This window comes from Macaca fascicularis, chromosome X (genome assembly GCF_037993035.2).
Source record: "Macaca fascicularis isolate 582-1 chromosome X, T2T-MFA8v1.1".
Classification (NCBI taxonomy): Eukaryota; Metazoa; Chordata; class Mammalia; order Primates; family Cercopithecidae; genus Macaca; species Macaca fascicularis.
In genome coordinates, this window is record NC_088395.1 from 24712433 (window position 1) to 24731249 (window position 18817).

General features: G+C 38.8%; 1 protein-coding gene across 6 annotated transcripts in view; it reads left to right on the forward strand.

Moving 5' to 3' along the window:
• Positions 1-18817, forward strand: part of POLA1 (DNA polymerase alpha 1, catalytic subunit) — a 307953-nt gene that overhangs the window by 61354 nt on the left and 227782 nt on the right. Inside the window, exon 27 of one of the 6 annotated variants that reach the window (XM_074030246.1) lies at positions 18644-18764. The exons of the other annotated variants lie outside the window; for them this stretch is intronic. Within the exon in view, the coding sequence (XP_073886347.1) occupies positions 18644-18670 (27 nt within the window). The 3' untranslated portion in view covers positions 18671-18764. Of the gene's footprint in view, positions 1-18643; positions 18765-18817 lie in introns of those variants that run through there. 6 annotated transcript variants of the gene reach the window in all.

Below are 18817 nucleotides of genomic sequence, written 5' to 3' on the forward strand. Positions count from 1 at the left end.
CAATCTTTTGGACATATAAAAAATACAAAGTTTGGGCCAGGCGTGGTGGCTCACGCCTGTAATCCCAGCGTTTTGGGAGGCTGAGGCGGGCGGATCACCTGAGGTCAGGAGTTCAAGATCAGCCTGGCCAACATGGTGAAACCCCGTCTCTACTAAAAATACAAAAAATTACCCGGGCCTAGTGGCAGGTGCCTGTAGTCCCAGCTACTCAGGAGGCTGAGGCAGGAGAACCGCTTGAACCTGGCAGGTGGAGGTTGCACTGAGCTGAGACTGCGCCACTGCACACCAGCCTGGGAGACGCAGCGAGACTCCGTCTCAAAACAAAAACAAAAACAAAAACAAAAAAAAACAAGCAAACAAACAAAAGGCAACATTTGAAGTTTTACTGATTCTTAGATTGTCATATGAGAACTTCCCTCAACCCAAGTAGAGTAAAGGGGAGGTCTGTGAATCCTCTGAAGTTGTATGTAATATTTTGTGTGTCTGTGCATATGTGTACTTTTTTGGAGGAGAGGATGCATAGCATTTAAGAGACTCAAAGGGGACCATGATGTGAAAAATGATAAAGGGCGCTGGTTCTTATATTTCATTTCTGGCCTCTTATGTAGCTAGAGGGGAAACTTTAGCCTTAAAAATGTATGCTTTTGTCACCTAAAACATGGCAGTGCGAATAATTTTCTTGCCAAACCAGACCCATTTAAACTGTGTGGGTGGTAGGAGGGAAGAGTTCTGTCTCCAGAATTTTTATAGCCACCATTAAGACTACTTTTAACTTCAGTTGACCTACCAACATTTTGATTTTTTAAATATGAGAATTTCTTTGAAGGCTAATATGAAGGTTTAATATATTTTGGTAGATATATTTTGTTAAAAAAAGAAATATCCTTTGTTAGTGATCATGAATTACCTATCACTTTCAAAGTTGCTTACTTTATAAAATTTGAAGCCAGATAATTTTTTTATTTCATTTCTATTGTCATATTTCAGGGATGTTTGGATTCTAAATTCCTTGCAGTTCTTCAGAACTGATAATACATACTATTCAGCTTTATTAATTCACATTCTACTCATTTAGAATTTGTGGTAATTCAGATGGAATGAGTTGAAATTCTTCTTTGTATAAATTAATAGTTATTTCAGAGCCTAGGTTCTTTTCATATACCATTAAATACAGGTTGAGTGTCCCTAATCTAAAAATCTGAAATGCTCCAAAATCTGAAACTTTTAAAGTGCCGCCATGATACACAAAGGAAATGCTCATTGGAGCATTTTGTATTTCAGATTTTTGAGTTAGGGATGCTCGACCAGTATAGTGTAAATATTCCAAAATTCCAATTTCAAACACTGTGGTTCCAAGCGTTTCGGATACTCAGCCTGTACTATAGAAACAACTATCTACAGTTAAGTAAGTGGCATTTTATCTGCAGATCTTTTATATTGATGTACTAAGGAACAATTTGTTTACTTGTCCATTTGTCTGCATTTTTTCAAAAATCGATTAAAGTAATGTTGATACTTGCAAATAAAGTTGAAAAAAGGAAGCTGTTAGACTTTCAATAATTTGAGAGAAATTCGACGATAAAAGTTCAAGAATATGGGATAATTCATGCTTATATATGCTTGCATTATAATAAACAATATATACTTATATGAAAAATATATGGTAAGCATGTAATATATATGTTATGTAATCTATTATAACAGTGTTGCATTTATAGAGACTAAGTGGGTTACACTTAGGCTTGATTTTAATTACTCTATATGCTTGAAAATACTGAGTATTTCTTTCAAAATGGCTAAGATGTTAGACTTGAGACGAATTCAGAATAACCTTATTCTTCTTTCTTAATAGTTGGAAACTAGCATCTCCAAGTTGCATGGACATTGGCCTCTGTGTGCCTTTTGGGTTTTTGGACATTGAAAGGTACAGGTTTAGGAGGACACAAGCCAGTTGATGTAAGAGACAACTGGGAAGAGAAAGACTAGGTCAAATCTTGCCTGGGGTCTGTGAGTGTAAGAAGAAGGCTCCATCAAGGAGACCATTTAGGTATCTTCTTGTTTATCCCCCCCCACTTTTTTTTTTTTTTGAGACGGAGTCTCGCTCTGTCGCACTGGAGTGCAGTGGCACCATCTCGGCTCACTGCAAGCTCCGCCTCCCGGGTTCACGCTATTCTTCTGCCTCAGCCTCCCGAGTAGCTGGGACTACAGGCTCCTGCCACCATGCCCGGCTAATTTTTTTTGTGTTTTTAGTAGAGGCGGAGTTTCACCGTGTTAGCCAGAATGATCTCAATCTCCTCGGCCTCCCAAAGTGCTGGGATTACAGGCGTGAGCCACTGCGCCCGTTCTGCATTTGCTGAAGTTTTTGAGTGGTTGCCACATCTTAGTTTTACCTGCGCTTTAAGGAATCCAGGCATGGGCACCCGCACCCCTCTCCTACACAAACATTATACTACTAAGTATCAAAGATATAAGATACGGTCCTGGGGTTGTGAGTTGGCCTCTCCAGTCTTGCTGAATCTTCAGTCAATACTAATCTTTGAAATTCCAGGGCTTCTTTCATCAAGGAAGACAGAATTTCCTTATTCTTAATCCAAATTTGTGCTTTTTTCCACCCATATGTTGGATTTCTTATTACTAGATTTTTCAAATGGGTCCGCATAAACTAGTATCAATACTTAAAAATTTTGTATTAACACAAAGCAAAAGTCTGCAGCCTCAAATTATTTATTCTCCAACCTCTACTTCAGTTTGTCAGGGAGTACATTTCGGATGTTTTTTTATTCTACCTAGCCCTAAGCCCTGTGCTGTACATAGTGGATGTTTATTTGCCTTACCCCTGGGATCACACTCACTTAGTAGTTTCTGTAGTTATAGATGGGTAGATAGGGAAGTGGTATATATATATATATTTTTTTTTGGTTGTTTTTTTTTTTTTTTTTTTAAAGAAGGTCTTGATATTTAAGCCTATTTTGAATTTATAAGAATGGCCAGGATACTCAAACAAGAAAAAGGATAATTCCTACATTTGTAGTAGGAACCTGGGGACTTTTATCTGAAAAGACAGGGACAGAGTATTTTTGCCTTGTAATTTTGCCTTTTTAATTACTGAAACCACTGGGAATGTGGCTGAGGATGAGAAGATAAATGCTGTTAAGACTGACCTTGTGTCAGCACCACTGATCTCTGCTGAGATAAATTAAGTTTCATTACTTTGACTAGAATCACATAAATTGAGTCCTGAAAATCTTTTTCTTCCCCACACCTCACCAGAATGAGTGACTTTGTTAACCCAAATTCATTCCACTTTTCTACGTATGTGAAAATTTTAAATAAACCTATTTTGGTATCTATTTCTTTTTCACAAGCCGCGTGTTATTTGACAGGTGTTCTAAAGCTCCTTGCTTTGGCAATGAACCAAGATGACAGAGCAGTAATGATTTAGAAAGTGCCATTCCCTCCTTGTTAAGCGATAAAAAGAAAAGTGTGAAGTTATTAACCACTATTCACCAGTGGCATAGAAATTGGTATAAGGTTTAATTGTCTGGTTCTACAGTTGGTCTGCGTAGGCAATTTCCTGGATAGTGCTTTTCTTAAGGAAAGGGAAGAATAATCATATAACTTCACTTTTTTCTCCCATATAATTTTTTTTTTCATCTTTTCACAAATTGCAGATAGATGGATTGGAGAGAAAGGATCACTAGAAAACCAAAATATTGACCTCATAGGCTTTCCCTTTCCTCATCTGCCCAGGTATAGATTTATGGGTGACATGGCAGCACTCAGCAACATTGCAAATTTCCCACCCCCCAAATGAATCAGATGCTCAAGTGCTTGAATCTGATGGTGTATAGGATGTTACCACACTGTCTCCTTACGTTAGCCATGCTGAGTCTATTTATTGCTAATTGGAAAAACCTACTTTTGGCAGCCTCGGCTGCATGGTGGCTTAATAGCATACCCGTCACAACAGTGTGGTCAGGCCCATTAAAGACACATCCCTGTCAAATTTAAAAAAACAAAACAAGTTCATTGGGCTTGTTATGGCTCAGGACCAACTGACTGAGGGAAGACTAATAGAATTAGTACCTTCTGTTTGTGTGTCATCATTTCAGTGGGCAGCATGAGCCTGTGTCAGTTTGCCAGATCATAAATACTGTGTTAAATTACAGTGAGCTGAGTTTGGTAAGTTGTGGGAGTTTTGGAAGGCGGGGAGAAGAATAGTTTTATGTATGTGTGTATGTGTGAAGAAGCCGTTTGATTTTCAGCCAGGCATTCCTGAGCCCTGTGGTCATGGTTTTAGAGATCTTATACCTACTTTGAAATTTAGTACCAGCGTCAGATTGTGCAGCTGTCCTTGTTTCCTTTTTATTATTTATTTTGTGGTTGAATTGGCTTGTATCCCTTTTAAACTTGAATGCATGAGTCTCAACATTTAAAAAATTTCTTTGAAAATTCGGTTTTAAAAAGCAATATGAAATAGAATGTAGCTGAAAAGTGAATTTTTACTTGCATTTTTAAAAGAGCAACAAAGCATGAGTGATTTCCAGAAATGGTTTCTGTGTCATCTTTGGAATTCTAATTACTAATTCTTATTTATAGGCTTGGGTTTGGTTTTGTATTAGCTGTTTTTATTGGCTTTGTTGTTTTACATTTGACAAAAGATTTGCTGTTTTGAGGCTAGTGATGAGATTTATTTGTTTATATATTTGTTTATTTTGCCTTAGGTCTAAGAGTTGAGCAGGGATGGGAGTGGAACAAAGATACAAGGTTTCTTTTATGATTTGGTGTGTCAGACACTTGGCTATATTTGTTTCATGTGTTTTTCATCGCTGCTAACTTAACCACAGACTACATTTTCAGCCCTGTGCAGGAGGGTGGTGTGCCTTCCGCAGGCAGGGAGGAGGAGGGTTGAGGGTTGGTGGCTTGGAGAAAGGAATAAGCTCATGGGCTATTAATAATGTACATTGTTCTTGAGGCCACATGTAACATTTCTGAGTCCTGACCAACAGGGTAGGGTGCGTGTTCTATTTACGTTGGACTGTATGGCATGATGTGATGGATAGCTGATAATATAATCACAGGAAAAATCCGGGTATTTCTCCTTTAATGATGTCCTGATAGGGCAGAAAAAAATAATTTGTCTTCAGAAGATTGGCTTAGAGTGGCTGAATATATTTAATTCAATTACTGGTTCTTGCCTCATAGCCAGGAATTCTTTGAGTGATATTTGCTGAGTGTGTACATGGAGGGAAATGGAGACAAATGACATTGCTTGTGACCCACTGGCTTGAGAGGAAAGCCTTCAGTAATGATTCCAGTAAAACTAGAGCTAGAGCTTGAGAAGCTAAACTTGTGATTACTTACTAGTAAACAAGAGAAAGGATCTGTTGTAGGTGCAAAAATCTTACCAAAATGCCTGAGTATTCACTGGAGAAAGCCCTGGACTGTACACAAAGGGTGCTCAACCACTTGTTTACTTTTTGTGGCTTTGAGCAAGTCATCCATTCTGCCTCTGGTTTTTCACTTGTCAGAGGGGTGCTAGATGATGATAATTACTGCTCAGTGGGCTTCAGTTACAAAGCACCTTTGCATAGAGTAGCCATTTACTATTGTTTCTCAAAACAACCCAGGGGAAGCATTCATGCAAGGCTCTGGGCGCCTAGCAGGTGTGAGGCATGCCACGTGGTGCTGGTGTTGGGGAGACAGTGGTAAACTTAAGTATTCAAGGACCTTGTCTTCATGGAGTTTTCAGTCCAGTAGGTGAGAGCTGTTAATCAAATGGTCAATGAATAATTGTCATTCTGAAAAAAATAAGTGCTAAGAAAAGGCATGTGAATTTCTGAGTCTTGATAGCAAAGGCCCTTGACCCAGTCTGAAAAGTCAAAATTTTCCTGATCCTTTGGTACTTGAGCTGAGATCTAGAAAGTGTGGGCTGGAGTTAACTAGGTAAAGAGTTGGAAGAATAAGCATTCTAGAGTGAGGGCTAGCAGGTGCAGAGGTCCTGTGGTGGTTGGAAGCATTATGTGGCCAGGACACAGAAGGCTGAGGTAGCTGAAGTATAGAAAGGAAAGGGAGAGTGATAGGAGGCGAGGCCAGAGAGGTAATCAAGGTCACACCATATGGGCTTTGCAGGCCATGTTGACCAAGGGACAGATGTTAATAGTTGTTTTGTTTTTTTTTTCAAGACAGAGTCTCGCTCTGTCTCCCAGGCTGGAGTACAGTGGCGTGATCTTGGCTCACTGCAATCTCTGCCTCCCGGGTTCAAGTGACTTTCCTGCCTCAGCCTCCCAAGTAGCTGGGACTACAGGTGTGCACCACCACTCCGGCTCATTTTTGTATTTTTAGTAGAGTCGGGGTTTCACCATGTTGGCCAGGCTGATCTCGAACTCCTAACCTCAAATGATCCACCCACCTCGGCCTCCCAAAGTGCTGGGATTGCAGGTATAAGCCACTGCACCCGGCCAGATGTTAATAGGTTTTATATGTTGGGGGAGATTGGCTCACATTGCCATTTTGAGAAGATCACTCTGCCTGAGTGAGTTGGGGGGGCCAGAGTGGATGAGGGGAAACTGATTAACAAGCTATTATTAGAATAGTATTCCAGGCAAATGATGGTGGTAGCTTGACTGGTGTGATGGCAGTCAGTGGAGGGAGGAGGACCCAGATATGAGAGAGATTTAAGAGAAAAAATATCAGTAAAACTGGGTGGTAGATTGGACGTGGGGCTTAAGATGGGGAAGGTATCAAGGTCAACTCTTGGCTGACTTGAGTAGGAAGATGGATGGAGTACCTTTCACTGAGATGAAGAGCACTGGAAGATGACCAGGTTTGCGGCAGGAGGGAAAGATGAACAGTTTGATCTTAGACATGTAAATTTTGAGGTTGCAGGATATAAACTGGGGAGTCATTGGTTTATAGTCATGGTTAAATGAAGCCATGGACATGGATGAGATTACTTTGGGAGAGAGGAGAGAGTGGAAAGAGAAGTGGGTGTAAGACTCAGTCTTAAGGAACCCCAGTATTTAATGACTTGGTAGAGGAGGACGGGCTTTAAAAAGTAGACCGTGAAAGAGCAGCCAGAGAAGAAGAGGTGGGAACACATGGTATTGTGAAACCAGTGAAGAGCATTTCAGGGAAGTCGTAGGCAACTGTCAGGAAGAGACATTGATGATAGTTTTGAAAAATTTCCATTGAATTTTGGGATATGGAGGTGATCTTTGATTTTAGTTGGTGCTGTTTGAGTGCAGTAATGGTGGTCAGGCTGATTTGCTATAGGAAGATACTGTAATTATCCACAGTTTATAGATGAAGAATCTGAGGCACAAGGAAGTAACTTGTAAAACAGCTCACCTAAGTGTCAGAACTGGAATCCAGGCCTAGGCCTGGGTGCCTCAGACTCCCTGTTCTGTTATATCTGCTACCTACAGCTTACTTCTTTACTAGGTAAGTGTGTGGACCGAGGAGGCAAACACAGCTGTGTCCCTGTTTTGCTTCTCCCTGGGTTGGGTTCTATTAACTAGTTACTTAACCTCATTGACCCTCAGCTTCCTCATTTTTAATAATGGTAAATGCCCAGTGAGGTTGTTGGGAAAATTAAATGAGATAATGTGTGTTAATGCCTTGAAACGCGTTTGATACATAATAAGTACTCAGTTAATGCTAGCTAAAAAATAAACAACCTTCTACCATTCTGTCTGCCCTCTCCTCAGAGTGTCTTACCTCCAATTACATTTTTCTCTTGTTTAATGCTTGGCAGTCTTCTCTAAAAAGGCCAGTTTGTATGCTATTTGCCCAATTATTTTTCAAGTTTGTGTTTTTACTTTGCCATTTCTTCTGGTTTTAGTGCGTTTGTCCACCTACACCACTAATTTCTGTGTAGTGTAATTTCTGTCAGTCTTCCTCAAAACTCACTTTTTATGACTGGTTTAAAACTGATTTTCCTCACTCTGCAACTTAATGAGCTCAGCTTATGTTTACATTTGTTTCTTCTTAGGAGCTTGATGTTCATGAGTTTACAAAGTTTGTTCACTCAGTTTTACTAAATAGATTCAGGGGCCAGGCATGTTTTTTCATGTCCTTCAGCAGCATGTAGTAGAATGCTTTAAAGTAGTGGGTACGAAATGGCAAACAGTATTTTTATACTATTTAAGAAAAAGCTCTTTCCTGTCACTTTCTTCTCACTGCAGTCATAAGGTGCAGTTATTAGTAAGTCCTGCCAGTGTTACTTCCAAAATATTCAGATTCATCCATTTCTCTCCATTGACACTGCCACAGCTCTGATTAGTTTAGACCACCACCATCTCTGGCCAGGATCACTGCATCAGCCTCCCTGTGGTGTCTCCCTTCTACTCTTGTCCCCCCACCAATCTATTCTCAACCCTATATTTTTAAGGTGTAATTGCATCATATCATTCTCCTGCTTTGATTCTTCATTGGCTTCCTATTTCAGTTTACCTTGGACTCCAAGGTCCTACGTGGATCACTTTACCTCTCCTTTTACCTCATTTTTGTGCCTCCTACCTGCTCCTCCCTCACCTGCACCCCTGCTTTAGTCCAGCCACATGGGCTACCCTGTTCTTTTAGTTCTGCACACACATGAGTTATGTCCCTCCACAGGGCCCTTGTGTATCTGGTTCCCTCTGCCCTCTGCCCAGGCTTGGTGCAGGGTTGTATTTTTCTCTCTTCAATTCTCAGCTTATATGTCACCTTCTTGTGTGTGTGTGTGTGGGTTTTTTTGTTTTGTTTTGTTTGAGACAGAGTCTTGCTGTGTTGCCCAGGCTGGAGTGCAGTGGTGCCATCTTGGCTCACTGCAACCTCCGCCTCCCGGGTTCAAGCAATTCTTGTGCCTCAGCCTCCTGAGTAGCTGGGATTACAGGCACGCACCACCACACCCAGCTAATTTTTGTATTTTTTGTAGAGACAGGGTTTCGCCATGGTTGGCCAGGCTGGTCTCAAACTCCTGACCTCAGGTCATCCACCTGCCTTGGCCTCCCAGAGTGCTGGAATTACAGGCGTGAGCCAACGCGCCTGGCCTCATGCCACCTTCTTGATGAGACCTTTCCTGACTACTCTTTCTAAATAGATCCATCCAGCACACCACATCTCTCATTTTTACATAAAAATTTTTTTCTCACTAATTTTATAGGGTGAGGTATACCCATGTGCCAATTTTCCAGAATTAATACATGTTAAGATTTTGTTATAATTATTTCAGATTTTCTTTTAAGTAAAAGAGAGCATTACAGATAGTTGAGATTGGTAGTGTGTGCCCTTCCCCAGTTTCCTCCTTTCCTCTCCAGAGGCAACTGTTATGAAGCTGATATGTATCTTTCCTTTTTCCATGGTTTTGTTACCTATGAATGTGCCCACTTAGTTTATGTGGATGGTATCTTATCATTTTTCAGTTTGCAACTTTTTTCACTCAACATTATATTTTTGAGTGATATCCATGTTGATATGTACGTATCTGGTCGTTTATTTGAACTGTTGTATAGTATTCCATCATATAAATATCCTACAATGTATTTTTCCCTTTCTCAAGCGATGGTCATTTACATTGTCATATTTCACTGTTATGAAAAGTAAGCATTCCTCTACTTGTCTATTTGTACACAGGTGCAAGAGTTTGTCTGTCATGATCTTTTCTAGCTCAGCACCCTGTTTCTTTCCCATTTTGGCACTCATTATTTTGTAATCACTGACTTATGTGTTTGCTTGTTTATATGCATCTTCCTTATTCAACTGTGAGCTCCATTGGGGTAGGCAGTGTGTTTAACTCACTCCTGCAAACATAGCCCCTAGCATAGACCTTGGCACATAGTAAGTGCTTCGTTGGTATTTGTTGAATTAATTCAGCTACCTGCTTTCCATCTGTTTTGTGTAGTTCATTCCTTTGGTTTTTGAGCTTTGGTTTTCAGATTTCTGAAGAAAGGTGAAGATTGATGAAGTGAGTTGCCAAATTCTATGGATAGTGATTGTAGGTGATTAGGTAAACCTGGCATGGAAAGGAGCTGGGGAAAAAAAGCTGTAAATAATTTGTTTTGGTTTAAACAAACTAAAATCTCAAAATTTGGAGATGGTGGATGACAAGGAACTACATGTACTAGTTTTGGTTATTAAAGGAGCTGTGTTTATCAGCTGTGGGCTCCTTCCACATCTGTATCATTGCCTTATTATTATAGGATTTTGGAAGGGGATGGGAGGATTTTGTGTTTATTTTCTAAAATTATTCTATGTGAAATTTAGAAAATTACTGTCCATCTGTTGACGCTTATTTTCGGAATAGGATTTGTGGTAGGTGTAGGAGATATAGATCATAGATTAAAAAGCATGAGAAGAAATTGGGCTGTTTAAATCAATTAGTTTTTAAAAATCCTCCTTTTTATTAGAATTCACTGAATCAGCGCTTGTGTTCTGTGTTTTCTGTTTGTTTTTGAAGCTGTTCAATGTTTTCCTTACCATCATAGACTTCAGATTTAACTACTTGATGTTCACCTACTGAATTCACATGTAGAGAGGAAAGACCAATTCACGGGAGCAAACGGATTTCTTAAAATGGAGATTGCTGCTGTAATCACACTTCGGACCTCTATTCTAGTACAGGGCATCTCATTTTATCCGCTGGTAGCCTGTGTAAGCCATTTGCTGATAAATTGAATCACTGTAATTATATTTGAAGATAACTATTGGAGGAAGAAATGTAGCTATAGTTAAATACTATGCTAATGCTTCCTAATTTATTCTTTTTCATTTTGGAGTATACTGTTTCTCCCCTCCTCCACTCAATTTAGTTTGACTGCCCGCCCCCACACTTAGATTGGGTACCAGTTATGAACTTCCAAAGAGAATTAGGATCTGGTCTCACTGTCTCCTTTGCATGTAAATAGTAAATAATTAGATATGCAGTTAAATTGGAGACAATAATAGCTGAGATATATTAAGCATGTGATCCTTGTTAGACACTGTTCTAAGCACTTTATATGAATAGTAAACATATAAGCACAGTCCAAAAAAAATTTTTTTCTAACTATTAAATGTAGGAGTCGTGTTATTTTGAGGTTTATGAGAAATTGTAATCTTCAATTTCTAGTTACTGGAGGAGGGCATGGAGGAGAAAATGTTTGCATTTATTAGATGTGTAGAAATGTACTGAACTGAGAAAATCTAAATGGTTACAGGCTAGTCATTTCTTAGTATCCTGCCTATTACTCGTCCACTCACTTGATAAAAGCTTTACCCCGTTCCTGTAAGTGGGAGCTGGGTGGAGGATGGGAAGCAATCCTCAGTTGAGTTAGATCGGACTTTGCTTGATTGTGTGGCAAGTTAGTATGGAGTTTTATGCCATTATTTTATTTCCCTTTTATAGTTGAGAGAACTGAAGTACAGAAAGTATAAGTAACTTGCTCATGATCACAGAGCTAGTGAATAAATGGAGCCGTAATTCAAATCTAGGCAGTCTGAGCATTCTTAACTGCCACAGTACATTGCCTGTGTTTTTGAGTATTTGCCTGTGCAATAGGCATTAAGGAGATGGGAGAAAATAGTGTTGTATCTTCATAGTACTTGGAGCCATTTTTGTTTGCAAGGATGTGTGCTATATTAGCATGTATCATCCTGGGTTGGTGAGCGTTTGCTGCCACTTTATAGATTTTCTGAGAGCTTCAGTTTTCCTTTTATATTTCCTCAGTCTTTTGACAGCAGTCATAATAGAATTTGAATGTTCATAGTTAACGTGGCCCTTGGAACAGAATTCTTAAGGAAGAGGATTGGGTGATGAAACAAGGGTGGTAAGATGGGGAATGAGGAGGAGTGCTTCTTTCTGTCATATGTATTTTGTGGAATAACATGGTGATGCCATGCACCACAGCTCAGATTTGGCATGGTTCTGGAAGATGTCTTTGTGTAGCCTGTCTGTACCACTCGCCACCTGTTATAATGGTGAAGGTCGTAGGTTGTTTGCCTTAAGCGGAATAAACAAATAGATATGGAAAATGTATTCAGTAATCTTTGCTTGATGAGCAGAAGCTAGCAGTTGTTTAAAACAAGTGAAGGGGATAAAAACTCCCCTAACTTTTATTTACCAATCAGATTGCAAAGGAAAAAATAGCCTATTTTTAGGCTGAGGCTCCAATTATGTTAAGCCTTGAAGATAATGAAATAGTCTGACACAAAAGAGTGTGGTGACGCAAGTTTGTGTGGTGAAATTCCAAGACACTCACTGACTTTTTAGGATTCTGCACAGTGAATATTAAGCTCCTAAAGTGTTTGTTGCCCGGAAACAGTGCTTTATTCTTTTACATGCAGTGTAATGAAGTGAACCTGTGTTGTAATTTGTTTCTTGCAAGGAAAAGGGAGAATTAACACACATTATCTATCCTTGTATCCTGTCTTTGGCCTCTTGTGTGTCCCTTTTATGTGCTGAAGCCACAAGTCATGCTATTACTAATACTGTATATTACCTTCTGTTTTAGCCACTCTAATTTTTCTTAATGCTTTACACAGTAGGGGTTTCCAGTTTTTCAATTAATTTTATATTGTAGATTTCACCGAATTTGGAGGCTTTTCTTTTCTGTCACTCTTTCCTCATTCTATGTAAGAATTACTCTTAGCTTTTGGCTCCGTTCTTAATCATGTCAGGTGATGTTTTTCCTTGGAACTAATTAGTTTCAGGGGTTTGAAATGTGTGCTGGCACGGGGCTTCATTGGCTGGATTAATGGAAGTTGGCCATTTGTGCTCTCTCGGTCTCATGTTGCCTTTCTATTTACAGGTTGATAATGGGCTTCTGGGTTTTTGTTCTGCTGCCTGTAGTTGTCTTCTTGAAAATGAACCTGAGGTGCTGAATTTCATGTATTGGGAAGTGTAATGCTTCCTTCCAGGCAACCTGTCTTCTTAATTCCTGAATCTTGCTATAGCCTGGGTCCCAAGGAATCTAATTCCTAGAGTCAGGAAGTTGGTCATCTTCCATTTGGTCTCAGAATTTTCCTTTTCAAAGAGTAGTCATAAGAACTAAATGTGGGAAGGCAGAAGGAAAGACCTATCAACATCAAGGTGCCAAAGTTACAAGCCTCTGGCATTGGTGGTTCATGGCAGGATTTGATGAAGTCGGGGAGGGAAGGGGACTTGAAGGGGATAAAAGAGCTCCTCATTAGATTCAGATTGAAGTGCACTGATGTGACCTGTGGAAGAGCTGAAAACATAAAATAGCACTCAGGTGATTGATAAAGACAGCCTGGTTGGATGAAGTGGAAGCTAGGAAATCTCTGGCTGGGTGCCTGTTATCCACGTACAGTACTTACTCTATTTCATTTAATCTCCTGCAGCCCTGCGGGTGGGGGCTATTATTTCTTTTTACAAATGAAGAAAAAGTCTTGAAGGGATTAAGTAAATTGCCAAGGCTTCTTTATTTGTAAGTGGCTAAAATGAATATGGCTTCTCACATTTGTGCCACTCTTCTGAAATACAGAAACACAGATATCAACAGTATTTATCTTTGTATGCTTACTAAGGAAAATACTGGGTGATACAACCACTGAAAAGGCTATAATAGCTTTTTTGTTATTGCACTTTAACAGAGAGCTCTTTCTTAAAATTACAGATTTTTAGTACCAAATTCAGATCGGTCATCTGGCCTACTATATGCCAGGTACAGTATTGAATCCTGGGGATATGAGGGTGAGACAGACCATGGTCCCTGGTCCCTGATTGTAAGTCTTGAGTTGGGAGTAGAGATGGAGGAAAAGGAAAGAAATTGCCCTGTAAACAAATTCCATACCATATGAATAAGGTAAATTTAAAGAAAAAAGGAAAGGTAAGCATTGCCTAGAGATTAGAGAATGATGCCCATGCCCACAGAATATCTCTTTACTGTGAGTTCCATTGATTCTTTGGTCATTGCCAGGATTTGTCCAGAGAGGTATGGGATGTTGTCTTTGCAGGGTGAAGCCCAAGAGGAACCATATGATGTTACGAACTTGGGGACCTTCCTTTTCTAGCTAGGAGGGTAACCAAGTTGTTTGTTTTGTTTTGTTTTGTTTTTGGTACACAAAGAATCTTCTGTTTCTACATCCAGTAAACTTTTTGTTTTCTTAATTTTAAATTGTCCTCAAGCTGTACCTTTCCTTACCCTTGTCTCTGACCAAGAAGGGCGATGGGGAAGGGGGGTTCTAATTCCAACTCAGCTACTAATTTAGGAGGTGACCGATAATCTCTACAGTTCCATCTGTCATAGTGCCTTTTACATAACTGGTACTCAATAATAAGTGTTTGCTATGGGACAACAGAACTTGAAATCTTCTGTGGTTAATTTGTATTGATTTTTGGAGGGCAGGAACTGGAAGGGGATTAGTTTTTTTAGGATGAAAAGTTGCCTCACATTCCACAACAATAACAAAAATTATAGATAAATCATTAAGTATAAATCACAATTCAAGATAAGTAAAAAAAAAATTCAAATATTGAAGAGTTCTTTTATAAATTCCGTCTACCAGCGAGATGCATTACATCTCAGCCCAGAATGCTGAAGGTTCTTGTGATTCCTAGCACAGTGCCTCATGTTTGGTGAATGATCAGTAAAGCATAATACAATTATGAAATGACTACTAGTAATCTCTGAGGACTTCTGAGGATAACAGGAGTTCTGAAGTTTGCCAAACTTGGAGACCACCTTCCCTTCCTAGAATAGATTTCTAGGAAAAGTCTTCAGGTCTTTTTGATCACAATATGATAGGAATTGTAGGGAGGACATGAAGAAACAAAAGATCAGTCAGAATGTTTCACACACTCTCAATTCTCTAATAAACACAGTACTAAGCAGTACTTAGACATTACTCTTTGCCTGAAGGTGGGATTCTTTAGTACCTCATACAGTAAAAGATGGTGAACCTTTCAGTGCTTTTTTTCAGGGCAAAAACAACAGGGTCATCAAGTTATAACTCTTATAATCTGGGATGCAAGTTATGTGACCATGTCAGGATTTTCTTGAAGGTTTCTGTCTGGAAGATGGAAGACAAGGAGTGTTGATTGTTTTCTAAATGGTGAACTCTATAGATGAATGAGCTGTACAGTACAGTTCTAGAAAAGACTGCTAAGCAATTTTTCAGCATTTTATGGCAGTCACCAAGGATCATTATTGGCTCACCCAGAACAGGTACTGTTGGTATTTTTTTTTCTTTTAGTCTTAATACTAGGCTTAAATTAGCACATGAGAGTACCAGTTTTAAAAGTTAAAAGCAGTTGAGTATCAACAGTTTCATATGATTCATTTTAGTAGTTTTTATTATTTTTTTTCTGGTTATAAAATTAATACATGTTCATTGTAGCACACTTAGAAAAATAGAGGAAAATAAAATTTGCTCACAGTCTTAATTCATTTTATGCACTATCTTTTCATATATATACATATACACACATACAAATCTGTGTTCACCAGAATATTTTCCAAAAACTTACTGTGGATTATAGTTCATTTTTAGAGACTATCTGGCTGTTTAAATTGAGCCTATCATAAACATTTTTCTGTAATTAGTAATTTATAAACTAAATTTTTATTATGATTTCAGGAGATAGATGTCACATTATTTATCAATACCCCTATTTTAGGACTTTCGTATTGTTTTCAGTGTTTTACAATTATAAATAAATAGTGCTGCAATAAACATCTTCTACATGAATCCTGGTCCACATCTGGTTATTTCCTTAAGATGAATTATCAAAAGAGGTATTTTCAAGTTAAAAGATGTGAATTCTGAAAACATATTTCTAAATTTCTTACCATAGAGGTTGTACTAATTTCTTTTTTTTTTTTTTTAATCTTTTATTATTACTTTTTTATTTAACTTTTAGTTCATGGGTACAAGTGCAGGTTTGTTATACAGGTAAACTTGTGTCATGGGGGTTGTATACGTTATTTTGTCATCCAGGGATTGAGCCTAATACTTATTAGGTATTTTTCCTGATCGTCTCCCTCCTCTCAGCCTCCACCCTCCAAGAGGCCCAGTGTGTGTTGCTCCCCTCTGTGTGTTCATGTGTTCTCATCATTTAGCTCCCACTTATAAGTGAGAACATGCAGTATTTGGTTTTCTGTTACTGTGTTAGTTTGCTAGGGATAATGGCTTCCAGCTCCATCCATGTTCCTGCAGTGGACATGATCTCATTCTTTTTTATACCTGTAAATTAGTCAACCATTGTGGAAGACAGTGTGGTGCTTCCTCAAAGACCTAAAAACAGAACTACTATTTGACCCAGCAATCCCATTACTGGATATATACCAAAAGGAATATAAATTATGATACTATAAAGACATGCATGTGTCTGTTGATTGCAGCACTATTCATAATAGCAAAGACATAGAATCAACCTAAATGCCCATCAGTGGTAGACTGGATAAAGAAAATGGGGGTACGTACACGATAGATATACTCATTTCTGCTTTTACTAGCAGTGTGTGAAAGAACCTACCTGATACAACATCGCCACAGTTAGTTACTTCTAAGACCAAGAGAAAAAACAGGATTGACCAATTTTGTTTTTCTACCTTTGATAAGTTTACTAAACAAGGATATATAATTTGATTTTATCAAGGGACCTAACAAAGTTTTTCATGATATCTTTCTTGTCCAATCAAACAATGTGAACTGAATGCAAATAGAATCAGGGATCTCTTGTTTGCAGAACAACTATACTCTGGAAAGGTTTTATTAGTGGGTTATCATCAACTGGGAGGGACACCTTTATTATTATGTGGTGAGGCTTAGTGACCCTGTACTGAACAATGTTATTTGTAGTGATTTTGATGTAAACAGAACATGAGCTTAACAGGTTTCCAGGTATGCCACAAAGCAAGAAGGATGGCTATAAGTTCTTTTGTACCGTACTGTGGGCTCCCTGAGCAAGGGAGCTAGAGTGCTGAGAGCATTCCTTCTGGAGTCAAACTGCTACCTATTAGCTGTGTGGCTTTGGGCAAAGTTACCTAACCTCTCTGTGTCTTAGTTTCCTCATCTATAATAAAACAGGAATCAACAGAATATTTACCTCATAACATTTGTTGAGAAGATTAAATAAGTTATTAAATGTAAAGCACTGAGAATAGTTTCTGGCCCTTAGTAAGTGATCAATAAAGATGAGCTGCTCTTGTTGTTAATCTCTCTCAGATGGTAGATAACACTTCTTAAATAAAGGAATACCTGAGTCAACGTCATAAATGCTTTGTATGCTGGTGGGATGGGCCCATATTGCAAATGAAATGTGTAAGTTTTGCATTTATGTTTTGTAATATTAGAACTGTCATGTAAAGATAGGGCTGAGAGTTATACTGTGTAGCTCCAGAAGGTAGAGATATGGTTTATTGATAGGAATTAGTGATAAGATACTTTCTACCAATTCTCTCTACTTAACAGTGGAGTTGCCCTTTCAAGTAGTGAAAGAATTCAGGTACAAGCTTCCAGATCATTACAAGTACATAATTGAAAAGAGAGGGCTTCTTTGGCTACAGGTGAGACTAGATGACCTCTAAAGTGCCTTCCAACTCTAGGCTGATTCTGTGATTTTGAGTGGCATATGTAGGATTATCACATATCATGCAGTAAGGCCCCACGAGTACATCTTTGGAAGGGATGATGCTGCTAATCCTTGCCCACTCTGCCCTCCCTGCTTCAGTTTCTTTCACCTGTTGTGTGTCAGCCTGACAGTGGCCCATTCCTCAGCTTGATTCAGTTTTACAGCCCAGCTTAGCATCCCAGGCTGCTCCCTCCTCAGCAGCAATGCCTAGAGGATGAGTATTTGAACCAAGGGCACATTTTTCATAAGCGTACAAGAAAATAGAAGATTGTTGCCTGCAAGGTGTATCTCAGAATTGTATTTAAAAAAAACAAGCAGAAGTTTTTGACCATGCCAAATGTACTCTTGTTACTTTATTCAGGGCCAAGCGTGGACTTTACCTTTTTCGCTCAGTAGCTCTGGGCACTGGGTTTCTCTGCTTGTCTGATTTCTTGCCTAAATTCAGCATCAATATTCTAATCCCCTGGGAAGGAGCAATTGAGACCACACTGTTGTATATACTATGCGGGCTTGTATACCTTGGGCTGAGATTATTTTTCTGTCATTATGAACTCTGGTTCCTTGCCTTATGCTATTTAAAGGTAGCTTCAAAATAAAGTTAGAAAGCTGAATTGGGAGCCCAACCAATTGCTTTTTCTTTTCAGGGTTCTTTGCTGAATAATTTCTGACACATCAATTGTGTAATTGTTTTGTGCCGCTCTCCCCATTTATAATATTTGGAGCATTGGCTTTTTGCCACACTTGTCAAGGGTTTATGGGAGTTAATGACATGTAGTATACAACGTTCTTTGAGATTCTTTCATGAAACTTGGTATTATCTTGAAAGCAAAAGGTTTAACTGTTCATTTGTTAGATGACTAGTGGGATTTTAAACAGATATAATCACACCATGTCTTTTTTTAAATGTGTTTGATGTTACGTACATACGAACTTTTACTGCTCAAATTTTAAATTATGTGGGGTTTTTTTTTTCTTTTTTGTGTTTATAAAATCCATTATTAGCAAATACCTCAGGAAAACTAAATTCAGAGTCAAAGTCCTGAAAAAATTTTCCACCCCATGTTTTTTAATGTTGTGGTTTGTCCTTAGTTTTGCCATCTGGTAATGAATGGTTGAAGTGATAAATTCCTGGCACCACTGCATTTTGCTGTTGATACCAGTGTGTGTCTATAGCTTGTGGTACAGAAGCACTAACTGAGGTCCATGCTGTACAGTGAGAAGCCCAAAGAGTTGCTGCTCTGTGTGCCAGGTGGGTTAATATGT